General features: G+C 34.1%; 1 protein-coding gene across 4 annotated transcripts in view; it reads left to right on the top strand.

Annotated features, from left to right (window-relative positions):
* LOC128997777 (uncharacterized) overlaps window positions 1-18,030 on the top strand; it is a 106,631-nt gene that overhangs the window by 71,820 nt on the left and 16,781 nt on the right. For 2 of the 4 annotated variants that reach the window (XM_054423459.1, XM_054423458.1), the window contains 4 exons: window positions 833-1,006; window positions 5,098-5,271; window positions 6,844-7,017; window positions 12,751-12,794. In XM_054423459.1, the coding sequence (XP_054279434.1) occupies window positions 833-1,006; window positions 5,098-5,271; window positions 6,844-7,017; window positions 12,751-12,794 (566 nt within the window). The remainder of the gene's footprint in view (window positions 1-832; window positions 1,007-5,097; window positions 5,272-6,843; window positions 7,018-12,750; window positions 12,795-18,030) is intronic. The other 2 variants (XM_054423461.1, XM_054423460.1) reach the window with 1 other exon arrangement.

The following is an 18,030-nucleotide window of genomic DNA, read 5'->3' as shown; positions in this document are numbered from 1 at the left end:
CCTCTGAACTGCTAGTATAGACTAAATAAATAAATACCTTGATTATCACAAAAACATTTTACAAATCCAGCATTAGCTGGTAAAACAGTTCATATTGTCAGATCTTAAACACTTCAAAATAAAACTAAAATCTACATAGCTTAAACTAAAATACATTAACTTTTTTAAATATTCGAAAATTGAATAATAATTTTTCTGTAAAAGGTATTGTTTGAAATAATTTTTACATTTTGAAACAATGTTAATTTCTTTGAAATTATTGGGTAGGCTGTTGTAAATTCTTAAAATACACATGTAACATGCAACGAATAAAACAATATTTAGGCCTACATCATTTTAACCCGACCATGGCACTGACGGAGACCGATAACAAGTGGTGCAGAGTCCAGTTTGGACATAAATGTTTCTGTATTACCACTTAAAAATGACATTTTTAGCATAAACATTTGTAGTGGATTTTAAAACACTATATTATATTCGAACTGCAAGACGAGGTGTGTAATAGATTAGTTGTGGTTTTAGTTGTGGGATTAGCCCACTGGTTTTAATTGTGAAGTAAATGGTAAAGAATCGCAAGTGTGCATAGTGGACATATGGAGTACTGGTTGATAGCAAGGATTGTTAATTGTTATAAAGGTTTGCAACTTATTTTTACATTTTACAAATATTTCATTATGCACATTCAGGCTCTAAAATTTACTTTAAAAAATAAAAAATAGGCCTGCACACATTGAATATTTTTTTATTTCTGCAATAAGGAAAGAAAGGAACAAAAGGTTCTAGGTAAATTGTTCAATGTGTAAAGTAACATTTTGTCTTATTGATTTACCAGCTCTCCATTCCGCCGTCAGAGATGGATTTGGTATTCCTTTCCTTGAAGAAGTTGACCCAGGCCCCCTTCCTCCTCCAACTCGTCTTTCTTCAGAGAGAAGATCTCTATTATTAAATAAGTCAACTTCGGCTTCTGAATTCAAACCTTATCATAAAAACCAACCCCCCACAAAAAGTGAGTAGACATCAAATTTCATTCCAATTGCTTATTTAGTTATTCCAGGGCCAATCCATCTGAAGTGAACCAATATAAAAATACTTAGTTGCTCGACCATTTTCTATTTTCATAATTTTTTTATATGTTATTACCCTTATAAGTTATAATTATGACCTCAAAACAGTTTTAAAAATATTTTTATATAGTTCCGTTTAGAAGTTGCGGCCATTTTTGTCAGGCCGCGCACGGCGTTTTTGGGCTTTGCAGGCATCAGCGATAAATTAAATATCTTTTTACAGAATAGAGCTAGAACAATGAGACTTGTACCATTATTTTCAGTGAAGTCCCCTCTATATATAAGGTCCTTTAAACATTTTCTCTAAAACAATCACTAATGCCTTAAAATATTCATCTTATTTTGAAAATACTTTTCATTAAAGTGTTCTTTTTAAGGCCTAGTTTTACAAAGAAGGAATAAAGTACCATAGCTAATGATTTTTATCCTGTAAGATATGGTAAAATACTTGCATATGTCAGAATATTAAGTCTGAATTCAGTCTCCTTAACTTTTTATAAGCTACTAAAAATTTAAATTTTCAAATTTTTCAAAAGTTTGAAGTGCAATATTACTGGTGGGGCAAACTATAAAAATCCAATTTTTACATAAGTGATGTGCCTATATAGTAGAAACATACAGCAAAAATTTCAATGTTGGTATTTGATCCTAAGCCGAGTTATACAATTTTGAATTTAAAGGAAATTTCAACTTTTGCGCCAGCTTTATCACCAGATTTAAGTGGTATAGAAAATCTATATACACAATATAGTAACAATGCAATATTAAACTTTTTACATAATTAAAAGCTAGAATATGTCCAGAAAAAAATTATCAAGAACCAAAGTAGTTATAAATGGAAATAAAATATAAAAACAAAGGAGTTCGGTTCTATCTTAAGGATTTACAGTCAACGGTTCTATGTAACTTAAATGGACGGTATTTTGCGTTTAAGAAGACTCATCCAGAGCGTCAGTGTTATACATATGTTACATTATTAAAACTTTCAAAATGTTGTGAGCTGCTGCCTAAGTGGTGCATTTTGGCTGGACCCTCAGGTACACATTCTGTGTGTGTATGTGTGTACCACCAATATGTAAAATAAATGATGATGGTGCCAAACTTAATGTTAACTACAAACAGTAACTGGAGTTAATAGCATTTGACACTTATGGGTAGGTATTGCTGTATGGTGGAAACAGTGTCCAGGAACAGGAATTCTACTTGAAATGTTGATGGATTCATAGAAGGATCAACCGGATAGTATAGAGTTTAAGCAGTGAGTTACAACAGACCGAGGAGAAATGATCACAGTAATAAAAAGCCCATAACCATACAGTCATACTAATTAGTGTCACATACTATTAACTCCAGTCTCCAGTTACTCTTTGTAGTGTCACCATCAATCATAAAATGTACATATTGGTGGTACACAAGCACATGCACAGAATGTGTACCTGAGGGTCCAGCCAAAATGCACCACTTAGGCCGCAGCTCACAAAATTTTGATCTGCTAAAGTTTTTGTAATGTATCATATGTAGGCTATGACACTGACACACTGGATGAGTCTTCTTGAACGCTAAGTAAATCCAGTCCATTTAAGTTACATAGAACCTTTAACTGTAAATCCTTAAGATGGAACCAAACGCTTTTGTTTTTATATTTTATTTCCATTTATAACCAATTTGGTCCTTGATCTTTTTTCCTGGACATATTCTAGCTTTTAATTATGTAACAAGTTTACTATTGCATTGTTACTATATTGTGTATAGATTTTCTATACAACTTAAATCTGTTGATTAAGCTGGCGCAAAAGTTGAAATTTCCTTTAAATTCAAAATTGTATACCTCGGCTTAGGATCAAATACCAACATTGAAATTTTTGCTGTATGTTCCTACTATATAGGCACATCACATATGTAAAAATTGGATTTTTATAGTTTGCCCCACCAGAAATATTGCACTTCAAACTTTTGAAAAATTGGAAAATTTTAATTTTTAGTAGCTTATAAAAAGTTAAGGAGACTGAATTCAGACTTAATATTCTGACATATGCAAGTATTTTACCATATCTTACAGGATAAAAATCATTAGCTATGGTACTTTATTCCTTCTTTGTAAAACTAGGCTTTAAAAAGAGCACTTTGTTGAAAAGTATTTTCAAAATAAGATGAATATTTTAAGGCATTAGTGATTGTTTTAGAGAAAATTTTTAAAGGACCTTATATATAGAGGGGACTTCAATGAAAATAATGGTACAAGTCTCATTGTTCTAGCTCTATTCTGTAAAAAGATATTTAATTTATCGCTGATGCCTGCAAAGCCCAAAAACGCCGTGAGCGGCCTGACAAAAATGGCCGCAACTTCTAAATGGAACTAGATAAAAATATTTTTAAAACGGTTTTGAGGTCATAATTATAAGGGTATAACATATAAAAAAAAATATGAAAATACAAAATGGTCAAGCAACCTTCATTGGATCACTTCAGATGGATTGACCCTCCAGCGATTTTTATAAATTAAAATGTGTCTATAGTTAAGCATCCTGACAGGGTGACTAAATCCTTATCCCATAACTAGATGCTTACATCAGCTCAGATTCTTTAAAGTTGTTGCTGTTATTTAATACAATATGTTTATGGTTTAGGCAGAACATTTTTTTCATACACTTAAGTCACAGAACTGGCACTGTACAAAAACAAGTGGTGCTGAATGAGCGAGATGACCACATTTATAAACATAAAACATATACATTGCAACAGTTTTATCCTCTATCGATTATCACAGTGCCGTTATGTAATAGGCCTATATATATCCCTAAATCTACAATATAAACTATGTCCAAATTTGTGAGATTCAAAACTACTCAACCATAATCATAAACCTAATCATTGTTGCTAGTGGGCAAAAGTAAAAAAAAATTCTTAGCTAATCAGATGAACTATTTGATTGTCAATGAGTAGCACTATTTAAAATTTTATGCTTAAATTTTTGTAAAATGCAACTGTTGATTCATTCCCTATCAAAGCATCATTGGATATATCCAGCACAAAGGTTTACTGCTACAGTGAAAGAAAAAATGTGTGGTGATAAAATATTTTTTATATTATACAGTAAAACCCCTCATACCCGACCTCGGAATAATCAACTCCTTGGGATAACTAAAAATAGGCTTTACCTTAGTCACTGCAGTTACACCACAAGATTTTGAGCTGCAGTGACGAAGGTAAAGCCTATTTTTAGTTATTATACAGCTCAGGGGCTAAAACATGGATTTTAATCCTCGAGATATCCAAACCTAGTATGCATGTTTCCTGTCTGGTAAAGAATCGCAAGTGTGCATAGTGGACATATGGAGTACTGGTTGATAGCAAGGATTGTTAATTGTTATAAAGGTTTGCTACTTATTTTTACATTTTACAAATATTTCATTATGCACATTCAGGCTCCAAAATTTACTTTTAAAAATAGGCCTGCACACACTGAATATTTTTTTATTACTGCAATAAGGAAAGATAGAAACAAAAGGTTCTACAGGGTGTCCACATTCTGGAAAGTCAGGGATAGTCATGGAAAGTCATGGGAAAAAATTATGGTCATGGAAATAGGCGATAAGTCATGGAAAGTCATGGAAATCCCCAATGATGGATGGATTTCAGGAATGCTTTCAATGCTCTAGTCAGCCTTAACCGCGACTATTGTAGCATTTTTCCAAATTTTTCACAAATGTACAATTTCAATCTATACAGTTGTCTTAGTTTATGGGTTTTGATCTTGTATTAGTTCATTGTTTTACTCTATTGTACTCCATTGTTATCTGTTAATATATATTTCAATATTTTCTGTGAAATAACTTGTCTAGGCAGTATTATTTTTGTGTGTACGGTATATTAGAATTTTTGAGTTAAGTTCGTGAGTCATGGAAATCAATGGTTAATGGTCATGGATAGTCATGGAAAGTCAGGGATATTTATGACAAAATTTCTGTGGACACCCTGTTCTAGGTAAATTGTTCAATGTGTAAAGTAACCTTTTGTCTTATTGTTTTACCAGCTCTCCGTTCCACCGCCAGAGATGGATTTGGTATTCCTTTCCTTGAAGAAGTTGACCCAGGCCCCCTTCCTCCTCCAACTCCTCTTTCTTCTGAGAGAAGATCTCTATTATTAAATAAGTCAACTTCGGCTTCTGAATTCAAACCTTATCATAAAAACAAACCCCCTCCAAAAAGTGAGTAGACATCAAATTTCATTCCAATTGCTTATTTAGTTATTCTAGCGATTTTTATAAATTAAAATGTGTCTATAGTTAAGCATCCTGACAGGGTGACTAAATCCTTAACCCATAACTAGATGCTTACATCAGCTCAGATTCTTTAAAGTTGTTGCTGTTATTTAATACAATATGTTTATGGTTTAGGCAGAACATTTTTTCATAAACTTAAGTCACAGAACTGGCATCATTGGATATAACCAGCACTAAGGTTTACTGCTACAGAGAAAGAAAAAATGTGTGGTGATAAAAAATGTTTAATATTATACAGTAAAACCCCTCATACCCGACCTCGGAATAATCAACTCCTCGGGATAACTAAAAATAGACTAAAATAGGTATAGCCTATTTTTAGTTATTATACAGCTCAGGGGCTAAAACATCGATTTTAATCCTCGAGATATCCGAACCTAGTATGCATGTTTCCTGTCTGGTAAAGAATCGCAAGTGTGCATAGTGGACATATGGAGTACTGGTTGATAGCAAGGATTGTTAATTGTTATAAAGGTTTGCTACTTATTTTTACATGACTATAATAATGGTACTATACCTCGTCAAGTAATCCAAATGTTGTTTGAGGTTAACAACCTACATGTTTCGCCGTAAATACGGCATCGTCAGGGTTACAAAAACGAAGACATAGATGTCACACGCACACAATAAATACACGAATACGAACATTTAATCACGGAAAGACAAAGTAAACATTTAATTGACATTGATAGGCCTATCACACGCACACGACACGGACGGTCCCGGCGCAGGTAGTAGATTGCAGTGTCAGATTCCTTCCTCGTTGTTGTCCATGTTATCAGTAGGACAAAGGTCAGGTGGCCGGTTATTTTGGTGAATTAGCACATTGAAAATAGAGTGTGACTGGAACTGTAGTTTTTCGTTGAGGATATGTCCACTGGCAGTGTTGTCGTGGTACAATTTGTAAATTTCAAACTCCTCTAACGTGTTTAGTTTACTACCTTTACTGCATTTATGTAGCACCTCAAGACCGTCAGTAATCTCACTCATGTTATGGTTTAGGTCGATTAAATGCTGGGCAAAAGCTGAATTTTGTTTGATTAAACGTGGTTTGGGCCTGTGTTCGTTGTAGCGAGTAGCGAACCCACGACCTGTTTGCCCAACATATTGGCTCGGACAATCTTGGCATTTAATTTTGTAAACACCTGTCATTTCCATTTTATCTCTTGATCGGTCAATTTGTGACAGGGTGTTACGAGTACGGTTTGTAGTTTTGAATGTTAATTCGATTCAAACAACATTTGGATTACTTGACGAGGTATAGTACCATTATTATAGTCATATAAAGTAATTCAGGGGCCATCAACATGGAATTTAATATTTTAACATTTTACAAATATTTCATTATGCACATTCAGGCTCTAAAATTTACTTTAAAAAATAGGCCTGCACACACTGAATATTTTTTTATTACTGCAATAAGGAGAGATAGGAACAAAAGGTTCTAGGCAAATTTTTCAATGTGTAAAGTAACATTTTGTCTTATTGTTTTACCAGCTCTCCGTTCCACCGCCAGAGATGGATTTGGTATTCCTTTCCTTGAAGAAGTTGACCCAGGCCCCCTTCCTCCTCCAACTCCTCTTTCTTCTGAGAGAAGATCTCTATTATTAAATAAGTCAACTTCGGCTTCTGAATTCAAACCTTATCATAAAAACAAACCCCCTCCAAAAAGTGAGTAGACATCAAATTTCATTCCAATTGCTTATTTAGTTATTCTAGCGATTTTTATAAATTAAAATGTGTCTATAGTTAAGCATCCTGACAGGGTGACTAAATCCTTAACCCATAACTAGATGCTTACATCAGCTCAGATTCTTTAAAGTTGTTGCTGTTATTTAATACAATATGTTTATGGTTTAGGCAGAACATTTTTTCATAAACTTAAGTCACAGAACTGGCATCATTGGATATAACCAGCACTAAGGTTTACTGCTACAGAGAAAGAAAAAATGTGTGGTGATAAAAAATTTTTAATATTATACAGTAAAACCCCTCATACCCGACCTCGGAATAATCAACTCCTCGGGATAACTAAAAATAGGCTAAAATAGGTAAAGCCTATTTTTAGTTATTATACAGCTCAGGGGCTAAAACATAGATTTTAATCCTCGAGATATCCGAACCTAGTATGCATGTTTCCTGTCTGGGGCGATAACGCTGAGCGCGATCGGTTAACTAAAAGGCGGATCGCGGATGTTGCCATAACTGCGGCAGACGATCACCATTGTCGCCGATAACAGGTGTTGGCACTGTCGCTGGAGACAATACCGAACTCACGGAGACTAAGTTACGCTGACAGGTGTTTCCGCGGTCGCGGGAGATGATTACCGATGTCACCGATAACGAGTGTTGCTGCCATCGCGGGAGACAATAACTGAAGTCACGGAGACTGCAAGTTACGCTCACAGGTTTTGCCGCCGTCATGGGAGAAGATTACCGAAGTCGCAGAGAAAGCAATTTACGCTCACGACTCACGGGTGTTTTCGTGGTCGCGGCTGACGATTACCGATGTCGCAGAGACTGTAGGTTATGCTCCTCCCGATATCCGACCTTTCGGCCGTTCCAACCATGGCTCTGTCCCATCATGCTTGGATATGAGGTGTTCTACTGTAGATTGAAATTAATTTGCTGAATTTGATCAAAATATATGTAAAACTTATCCATAAATGAGCAAACTACATTCACTATACTAAATTAGAAGTTTTTCTAAGTTTAAAAAGATGGTTTGTCAAGGAATTGCAAAATTTTGTATTTTTAGGCTCAAAAATGGTTACATACAACCCCTCATGTAACCATTTTCCCATAGTCTGATCTTTGTGGTTTGCAAACTCGTTCGATTAAACATAGTTTTACATGTTAGCGCCCAATTTCGTCAAAATGGGTGATTTTTTCTTAAGTTATCATGCTAACGGACATAGCCCTACACATGTATATGCATCTTCTTAGAACATCAAAAGAAGAAAGTTTAGCGGTCAACATGGTCTCTGAGGCGCTGGATGAGAAGTTACTAGCCTACCAAATACTACTAATAGTTATTAATAGTTATTAAAAATTTAAATTACTAATAATAGTTATTAAAAATTTAAATTTACTACTGGGGAATTGACTCTGCTAACCACAAACTAATTATCTTCAAACTACCTCACAAACAGAAAGCAACCTACAGTAATTTTTTAAAAGTTTTTGTCCGGATGGAATACTAGCAGATACGGTGTTTGTCCAGGTTCCATCCTGGGACCAACACTATTCTTGATATACAGGGTGTCTCACCTAAAGTGAACCAATAGCTAACTTTTTTTTATGAGATAAAGAGTTAAATTCTCATGGGACACTCCCCTTTATTTTTTAGGGTGTGTTTTGGAATGGTTTAAAATTTTTTAAATATATCCGCCTTATTCCAATATGGTCGACAACTTAATTATTTCTTATGGAGCACCCTGTATTTTATAATTGTTTTAGGATGTAAATGCGATTTTAAAACATTTTTATTCTGTTGAATAAGTTAGGCCTGTATTCCGTCCCCGAGAACCATTCGTTAACGTGTCCCATTTTGTTTGTGTTTATGTGAGACAGACGACGTCCAAGCGACCGATAATGGCAATGTGATATACCAACAAAACACATCATACAAGTTGTATAGTAAATTTACGTTACATATTTATTGAATTTATTGAATGAAACCAAAGTTATTGATTGTCTCCGTTTTTAATAGTCATTGCATTAATTATATATGTTTTTATAATTTTTCCTTCAAAAATATTTCTTACCTGTTAAATATTGTTTACCTTCCATAGTTGCAGTGCCCGGGGCGGCCCTGGTATTGGGATGTGTGCCAGATTGTGGTAACAGTGATTACTATTACTCACACACTGTACATTTTTTCTTAGTGTTTTTAATTGTGTGGGAATTTTAAAAGGGTCACTGATTAGTGATTCTGATTACTTATAAAAAATCCCAACTAATATTAAGAAAATGCAACTTTTTTAAAACAGGGTTCCAACGTTTTTGGTGTGGCTTGATGACTCAAGAGCCAAGGCAGCAATTTTGGAAGTATAATTCCAAGACTATCACCAACTTTGATTACATCTGTAAGACCCAACTCCGAGTCTTCTGCACTTATTCTTTCAGGGCTTTCAGAAGCCAAAAACATTTATTGTTGAAATTTATTGTTTGTGTATATACTTGTATCCATAAGCATGATAGCTCTTGTAAAATTTATTAAATTTTGATATTTTGATCAAATTAAGCTGCGCGCGCACTAGGGCGGCACGGCAATTTTTAAAAGTTAATAACATGGAATGTAATACGAGTGCGCCCACTACGGCGGGACGGCCGGCAACAGACGATCGGCAGCTTCCGCCGTTTGTTAAAAAGTCCGGGAGACAGAACTCTAGGACATTTCCGAGCTGCCGTGCTGCCCGTACCGACCGGGAGCACTGCACACCGACCGGGCGGCACGGGACTTCTGCCATTCTCAACTGGTCTCTGTCAAAGTCGCAATGTTTTTGTGTATTGTATTGTATACTATGGTTACTAAACATAGATGTTAGTTAGTTTATTGTTCTCGTTGAGAAATATCCGAAACTGTACAACATGCGACATCCGGAATATTTTAATAACGTTCGGCGTGAAAATATATAGGTAGAAATAGGATCTATTATGAAACAATCAGGTAGGTTTTATACGTCATCCTCTACAAGATCAGGAAACAAGGTGTGGAACTCTCCGAAACTTAGTCTTTTCATGTTTATGTGGTGTATCAAAAATCTTTTCTTCCGCCTTCTTGTCTCCTCTTCCTCTGCTAAAATTAAACCTACTTTCACCACTTTATCTACGTCCATCTTTACTCACAAGTTTTAGCTCGCAGACTGTCGACTGTCCTATATTGCGGATGTCCCGTCCGTCCGTGCCGTGCCGCCCTAGTGTGCGCACCCCCTCTTAAAAATGCTGTCCGTGCCGCCGTAGTGCGCGCGTAGCTTAAGGGTATTTGGATAAGTTTTAAATAAAATAATTTTGATTTTTTTTCTTTGGGCCAGGATTTTAGTTTTTAAGACTGGGGCACAAATTGGTCATATTTTTAGAAATCTTCCAACTTTCAATAAAAATTATATATATATATATATATATATATATGGTATTTATATATATGGTATTTATATGGTTTTTCTGCAGCATTGAGAGTACATAACATGGTTAATTGTATTCCATGTTATCCATATGGAAAGTAAATTGAATTACTTGGCTTTAATGCGTTTCTAGAAAACCAGGGATATTTTTACTTTATTGTATGTTTTAAAAAAATCTATTCAGAAATACAAATTGTTATTGGCCTAATCCTTCTAGCAGAAATTCCAACCATTCACCCTGCTAATAAAACACAACTTAGCACTGGAAATGTGCTTACTTTGTAAATTTACTGCATCTGTACTTTACATTTCTGCTATCATGATGGTTTCATAATCACTAGAACGCCAAATCTTTAATTTTGCAACATTATTCTGTTTTCAACAATGTGAGTTCATACAGTATGTTTCACAAATAAGTGGAATTAAAATTCATCATGGCAATTTTTAATGTATTGAAAAAAAAATATGCTTACTAATGTCTAGCGTGCTTTGGCAGTGGAAAGCAATGAAGGATTATTTGGAGTGGTATGTATTAGGTTTATAGTTAATAGTTGATTCTTGATCTGGTTAAAAAGTGTAAGTATTCTATAAAATAGTCACTTGAGTAGCCTAAGCTTTTAGAATAAGTTTCTTAATAAGTTGGCCTGAAAACACTGAATAGCAAATGTTTTGGGCAAATTTTATTTAATTTTTTTTATGAAAAAGAATGTATATGTTGTACACCATTTATGTTTAGAGTATTGATTTGGGGGTATTAATTTACTTCATTATATAAATGTTCTGGTTACTCTCTTGAGGTACTATAATGACCTTTTGATTGAGAACCATACATATAACAGGTAAGTTTATCCACACTAAATGTAGCCTATTACAATTCATCAAGTCATCAAGCATGATCAAATTTTACATTTAATTTAACCTATCCCATTTGCATCGGTTGATGTTAGAATATGTTACAAACTAACTCTGCAGTATTCCGGTTGTCGTTGTTTGGCATGACATGGCAATAGTTAATTGGGTAGTATACACTTTTGTGTTATTTGTTAGCATATGTATAGGAATTTTTAAAACACTTGTTCATTCTCTCCTTTCACAACGATGAATGATAAAATTGACTTCTCATATCAACCAAGTTCATTCAAATCTCTTTGCAAAATCCAATGAGAAAATGCCCATGGTAAACATACTACAAACAAATTTCAAATTTGTGATGTGTCGATACAAAACTTGATTGATTCACGATATACTGATCCCTCAAGAATCGATCCCCAATTCTTGATACCGAAACAATTTTTTCTATTCTACCAAATTTTCTATATGGATTGGTTATATCATCACACATGGAAACATCATCACTGTCTTCCGCAATCACGGCAAATTCTCAAAAATCTCTCAGCGGTAGCGGAAACATCATTGTCTCCCGCGGCACAGAAAACATACTACTATAACCCAGAATGCCAACCGCATGGTAAAAAGCATTAAGTGGTTTGAGAGAGCATTGCCTGTCACTTCGTAGGCAGCGCCACCAGCGTTGCTATGCTGAGTGCATGGCAACGCTGGTGGTGCTTCCTATGAATTGACAGGCAAAGCTCTCTCAAAACACTTAATGCTTTTTACCATGCGGTTGGCATTCTGGGTTATAGTAGTATGTTTTCTGTGCCCGCGGTGACGAAAACTTTATTGACATCACCCACAATAACAGTAAAAAATGGACGTGTGGACATCATCAACGTCTCCTGCGATCGCAGCAAAATTCTTATTATCTCTCTTGGTCGTGTAGAAATTGTCATTGTCTCCCGCTACCGCGGCAAAAGCAGTAATTTTTCAATTGCGTGATCTTCGCAGATGTGTCAGGTATCGGTATTGACATAGACTTTAGACGATCAATTTTCGATAGCAATACTAATGTCCAAATGGCTAATATCGGTGGTTTTGAGAATCGACACATCACTATTTCATATATATTTTAAAACCTTTATCCTTTAAATTTGTCTATGAAAAGATACATTGTTTAAGCAAGTTAAGCAATGTGAATGGGTTAGGTATAAAATTATTTATTCATTAGTATTCATACGTAAATTGTTCAACTTTTAATAGTTTGTCTTGTTGTATGTATATACATAAATCCCTGTCATATACACACACACACACACAGTATAAACATCCATTCAATTTTTGTTTCTTTATTTTCTACATCAAAGTTGGCATTTATAAAAAATCTATTTTTTATAATAATGCACTGAAATAAAATCTTAACAAAACTTGTAAATGTTTCCAGATTCGAACACAAGACTAGCATTTTCGAATTCTGCTGATTCCAAGGTAATTGAGACGGAGTTTAGTTTAGTAAAATATAATTTATCTAGGTTACATCTATAGAAAAATGTGCATTTTAGGGTCTGCGCCCGATATATTTTTTTTTTCTTAATTCTACTCAAAATTAATTGCAGATTCGTATTCTTTTTCCACTCAAAATAATGAAAATCCTGAAAAGTAAAAATATACCGGTAAAAGACTTTTTATCAAAACATGTCATGTGGGTCCTCAAATTAATCGGAATAGCAAGCAGATCACGAATATGCAAGATTGTTTTGGTACATCGTCAAATAAGCGAGATATTTATTGACATTGTGCGGTGCGATTTTGGAATACCCCTGAAATAACTTCCTCCCCTGTCGATCCCACCACTACCCGGTTTTTAATACCAAATTATTGAGAAGATTAGATTCTTTAGATTTCACCATATATTTCTTACAAACTCTAAAAACCTTAGGAAAAATAGCATTTATTATAAAATGTAACTGTTCTTAACCAACCAAATCTTACCAAACTTGCTGCATGATTCTATAAATCGGTTTTACAAGAGAAAAGGCATGTGGTGAGGGTAGGCAGTGCTTTATGCGGATTCGTGACTGCATTAAGTCCTTTGTAGTTAGGTTTGATGCCTTCCTTGTTTTTCATTTAAAGTTCCCATTCCTCCCAGCTAATTAGCCATCATTACCTGTAAAATTACCTTTTTGATCTAACTACCCTTTTCTCCCGATGATTTACTATGTTGGATGCCTCCCCCACCCAAAACCCCGAATTCTCACCAGTCCCCTTGTGAGTTGAGGTTATTGCAGACTGTCCCAAAAATACTGTACCATTAACTATATACACGTTGTATTATATTTATATATTCAATGCTTTTACCATGTGGCCAATCTGGCAACATTGCCCTCGATCTGACAACATAGCGGCAAGTGATAAGCCTCTATCATTCAACTAGTGTTCTACTAGTCTAGTTGTTAGTTGAACACCGTTGTGAAATGCAAAGGCACGCTATTTTGAATTACAAAACTATTTAATTACGAATGTGAGTTGAGGAACTGAGAATTATTTATATTAGCTGAATTCAGAGTATTTCAAATAAACAATGATGTTGCCACTCTTTACACCCTTTAAAGTCGAGTTTTGCATCATAATTAACCTCACTTTTCAGAATTGGTATCGAGTACAATGAAGCAAAGTATCAAGGATCGGTAATTCTTCGATACCACTGGTATCGAGGATTGGAATCGGCCCATCCCTACATAAAATAGATTTTTTTATCAAGTAACTTTGTGCAAAGTTTTGAAGCTCTATTTTAAATATTTCAAAAATATTAAACCGGTCCGGGACTTTTGGAACAGTCTGTATAATTATTTAGTACAGTAGAACCTCTTTAATCCGAACCCCCGTGATCCGAACATCCACTAATCCGAACAGCTCATTGCTGTACTTTATACACAGTACAGTAGTTCTCTATTGTATACTGTATTTAATGTACATTACTGTTTATTCACTATATTTACTACTGTATTAAATAAAAACTGTATTTTACTTTATAAAGCATTTTTTAACTTTTCCCGTAGCAATTACGATCCATTTTAGCCTTGTTTTAGCTATTGTAATGTAAGGACAACAATATGTTCTGTAATCCGAACTATTGAATAGTCCGAACTACCCCCGGTCCCAATTAGTTCGGACTAAAGAGGTTCTACTGTATCACATTTACAATATCTCGCTTATTTGATGATGGATCAAAAAAATTCTGCATATTCGTGATCTGCTCACTATTTTTGTTAATTTGAGTGATATGACGTGTTTTGATAAAAAAGGTTTTATACCGTTTTTGTTGTATTCCAGGGATTAAGAACGTCATTTTCAAAATCAGTGTTCTAGTAGAATGAAAAAATTTCAAAAATCGGGTGTAGACCCTTCGCATATTAACCAATACATAATTTGCCAGTAAAAATTCATGGTATAGAATGTTCCTGAATATTTACTTTTAAAACAGATAAACAGAAGCTGCCTAAATAGAAAAGATACATATCCAATAACTGCAAAATTCAACAATTATTAAATTCATTTCTGTTAATTTTTACTTTATATATTTTATATTCTTTTTATTTTTAGCCTATATATTTTATACTTTATATATGTATATATATATATATATACCTTTGCTCAATATATATTTACGAAACATTACTATTTTTAGTATTTTTAAAGACCAATTTTGAGAAATTCTAGAAAAAATAATGAACTATGTGTGAAGAATTATAGTTTTAGAAAATTAGAAATATTTTCTTTACCTTTCCACAAAGCAAAGTTTTATGAAAAACATTTATTACAATGGAAGAAAAGTATTTAACAAATTACCAATTAGTATTTAAAAGAAAAAAAAATGCATAAAAAAATTGAAACAAATCCTTATTAAAGATCCAATCTTTTCTATTAAAGACTTCTGTGCAAAATACATCAAAATTTAAGAAATGAAGTTTTAAAGAGTTTAAATTAAAACTAATCCTAAGTTGAGAGTTAATTAATTGTAATTTCGAGACAATAAAGTATTATTATTATATTATTACTTCTATGAAAATCTTACATCCAACTTCTAACAACATTAAATAATCTTGAATGGAGCTAATTTATGTCCAAACTAGTAGAGTTAAAAATAAAAAGAGCTTTTTAAACATGCTAAGTCTTGGTTTAGGTACATAAACGTTACTTTCCTTAGGTAGAATGTCTTGGATTTTTTTGTCAGTACCACATTTATTAAAATATAGTTTCAAAACTTTGTAACTAAATAGATTCCTGATTTGTAAAATTTTAAGAATCTTAAAAAGTGAGAACAAATGTTTAATTTCAGTTTTATTTATCATTCAGGGTTCCCACTCAATCGTGAAAACTTTAAAACCGCGAATTAGGTCAACTGTGAGAAAACCTTGATTTAGCCGTTTTTAAAACTCCAAATATGTCGCCTGGAGATGACACAAGGGGTGAGTCATGTAAAACTGAATGCAGTGATATCGAGAATCGAGATTGTTGTGTGTGTGATTAAGAGAGAGAGAGAGCGCGCACGAAGGAAAGAGAGAGAGAGCGCGAGAGAGAGACAGTTTAGGCATAGTGCCTCAAAGCTCATAGTGGTCTCAAAACTCAAGGCCATGGTTTGAATTACGTCCTAGTTGTATTTTAAATAGGGAATGGCTGATAACATTATTTCTCGATTCGATACCAGTTCTGAAATATTACTCACGATTCTCGATACTGATTCCATACAAAAACTCATATTTTTTAGGAAGTTGCCACGGTCAATGTTTTGTTGATCGTATCATCCGTGTTTAAATTTTGAATCAGACAACAGACATAGTTGCGCCGGCTCAAAATTATCGTGCGCTCTCAGTTAAATATCGTATCCAAGTCTGATAAGTAAATGGAATCAGGGAACCGCTCTTGCTTTTTACAAAACGAAATAGTCGTAGACTGAAAACATCCATTTGAGTTAGCACTGGCACGGCAACTCTGCTAGAAAATCAAGACACTGTAAAATGTTTTGTTGATACCACTAAAAGAATCAACCAGCTCATTGGCTGTTGGCTTAATTGCAATCCCACAATCTCCTAGTTCCAAAGTACTATTTCTCTAGTACAATTGGTATCAAACGTCTCGGAATTCTCGGCATTTTCGCATTCAGTGCTACCTTCGGTTGTAGCTCTAGTTCAGGCTCAGTGCAAGCAGCTATTGCCGGTATTGACTTGAGCGCAATAAGTATTTGTCTGCGTTCGTTTTTCATGTAGCAAGCAATGGCGGAACGGTACTGTAGTCTAGACACTAGACAGACAACGTATGATTTTACACAATACTATTCCCAATCGACGCTCGACTGTGGATTGAATTGATGTTAAATATTTAATATGTTATTAAAAATTTTATTAACAGAGTACTATCAGGGACTATACTATCGATCAACGATTTTAAAATTAACAAGTATACCTACAACAACCATAAATAACCAATAATGAATATTTGCCGTCCAAATATAGTATACGTTCGATTTAGGTTAAAAGATGTAACCGATTAGTCGTCTTTTATTTTACCGTGTGTCAAAAGTAATTACGTAACTTTTCATTGCAAAGTGTAGTTATTTATGATTAGTGTAATATTTATTTTTAAATGCTTCCTATTCCATTCTTACTTTTTAATTTTAAATGACCATATAAAAAAGGCCATTTGTAATTATTTTTTGGACTCGGGATTCAAGGATTCGAGAATACTGTTCTTACAGTACTTACTTTTTGTAAGCATTCTTTTCATATTGAGTAGCTATCTGTTGTAACTAATACTTATATTTATTAAGTCGTTCATTAATGTAAGCTTGATGAAAATGTTTGTGTTAACTTGTTGTTCTAAATATTCTTACTTATGGTTGTTTTCCAGCAGTGAGTGGAATAACGTGTCTCTCTCTCTCTTTCTCTTTCTCCTCCCCCTCACGCTCTCTCCCCCTCCCTTTCTGTCCCCTCAAACCCCAAATTTGTTGTCCTCTCATTCTCCCCTACCCTCCCTCTCAACACCACATCTCTGTCTTTATTTCTCTACCTCTATCTCTTGTATCTTTCTTCGCTCTGCGCCGACTGGCCGATTATTACGTTCTATTCATGGAATGGGCCTTAAGGATTTTACCGTCTTGTGCCTTCCTGTATGTATAGATCTTGAAGCAATGTTAAATTTAATAATAATGTCATATGAATTGGCTACACAACTTTACTTGTGTACTGGTTAGAAAAGGCATTACATCCAAGTTTTGTCATTATAACTATCATTGTGTGGAGACCGTGAAATTTATGAAAGCAGACCGTGAGAACCGTAAAACACCGTGAATTTTGTTGAAGACAAATAGTGGGAACCCTGACCATTATTCTGATGAAAGCCTTTTGTAAAATAATGATTGGTTTTTAGGCTAGTAAAATATAATCTGGCCCATATTTCCATCCCATAATTTAGAGTTAATAAATGTGAAATAGATTGATCTCATTAGTTAGCAAACTGACCTGAGGATTAAAATATACTATGTACTTGATTAATTTTGTTTTTAAGTAATTGAGATGCTTTTTCCAGCTATGTTTACTGTCAAGCAATATTCCTAAGTCTTAAATATTATTCTACTTGATCTAGATTTTGATTTTAATGCAATTTTTTTGGGTTGAGCATGTTACTTTATTATATTTCAGACCTGTAAAAAAAGGATAGTTGTTTA

Source organism: Macrosteles quadrilineatus, unplaced genomic scaffold (genome assembly GCF_028750875.1).
Source record: "Macrosteles quadrilineatus isolate MER2022 unplaced genomic scaffold, UCM_ALF_1.0 Scaffold_7__1_contigs__length_78375512, whole genome shotgun sequence".
NCBI lineage: Eukaryota > Metazoa > Arthropoda > Insecta > Hemiptera > Cicadellidae > Macrosteles > Macrosteles quadrilineatus.
Note: the sequence above shows the minus strand (reverse complement) of the source record. Positions and strands in the feature narration are given on the sequence as shown.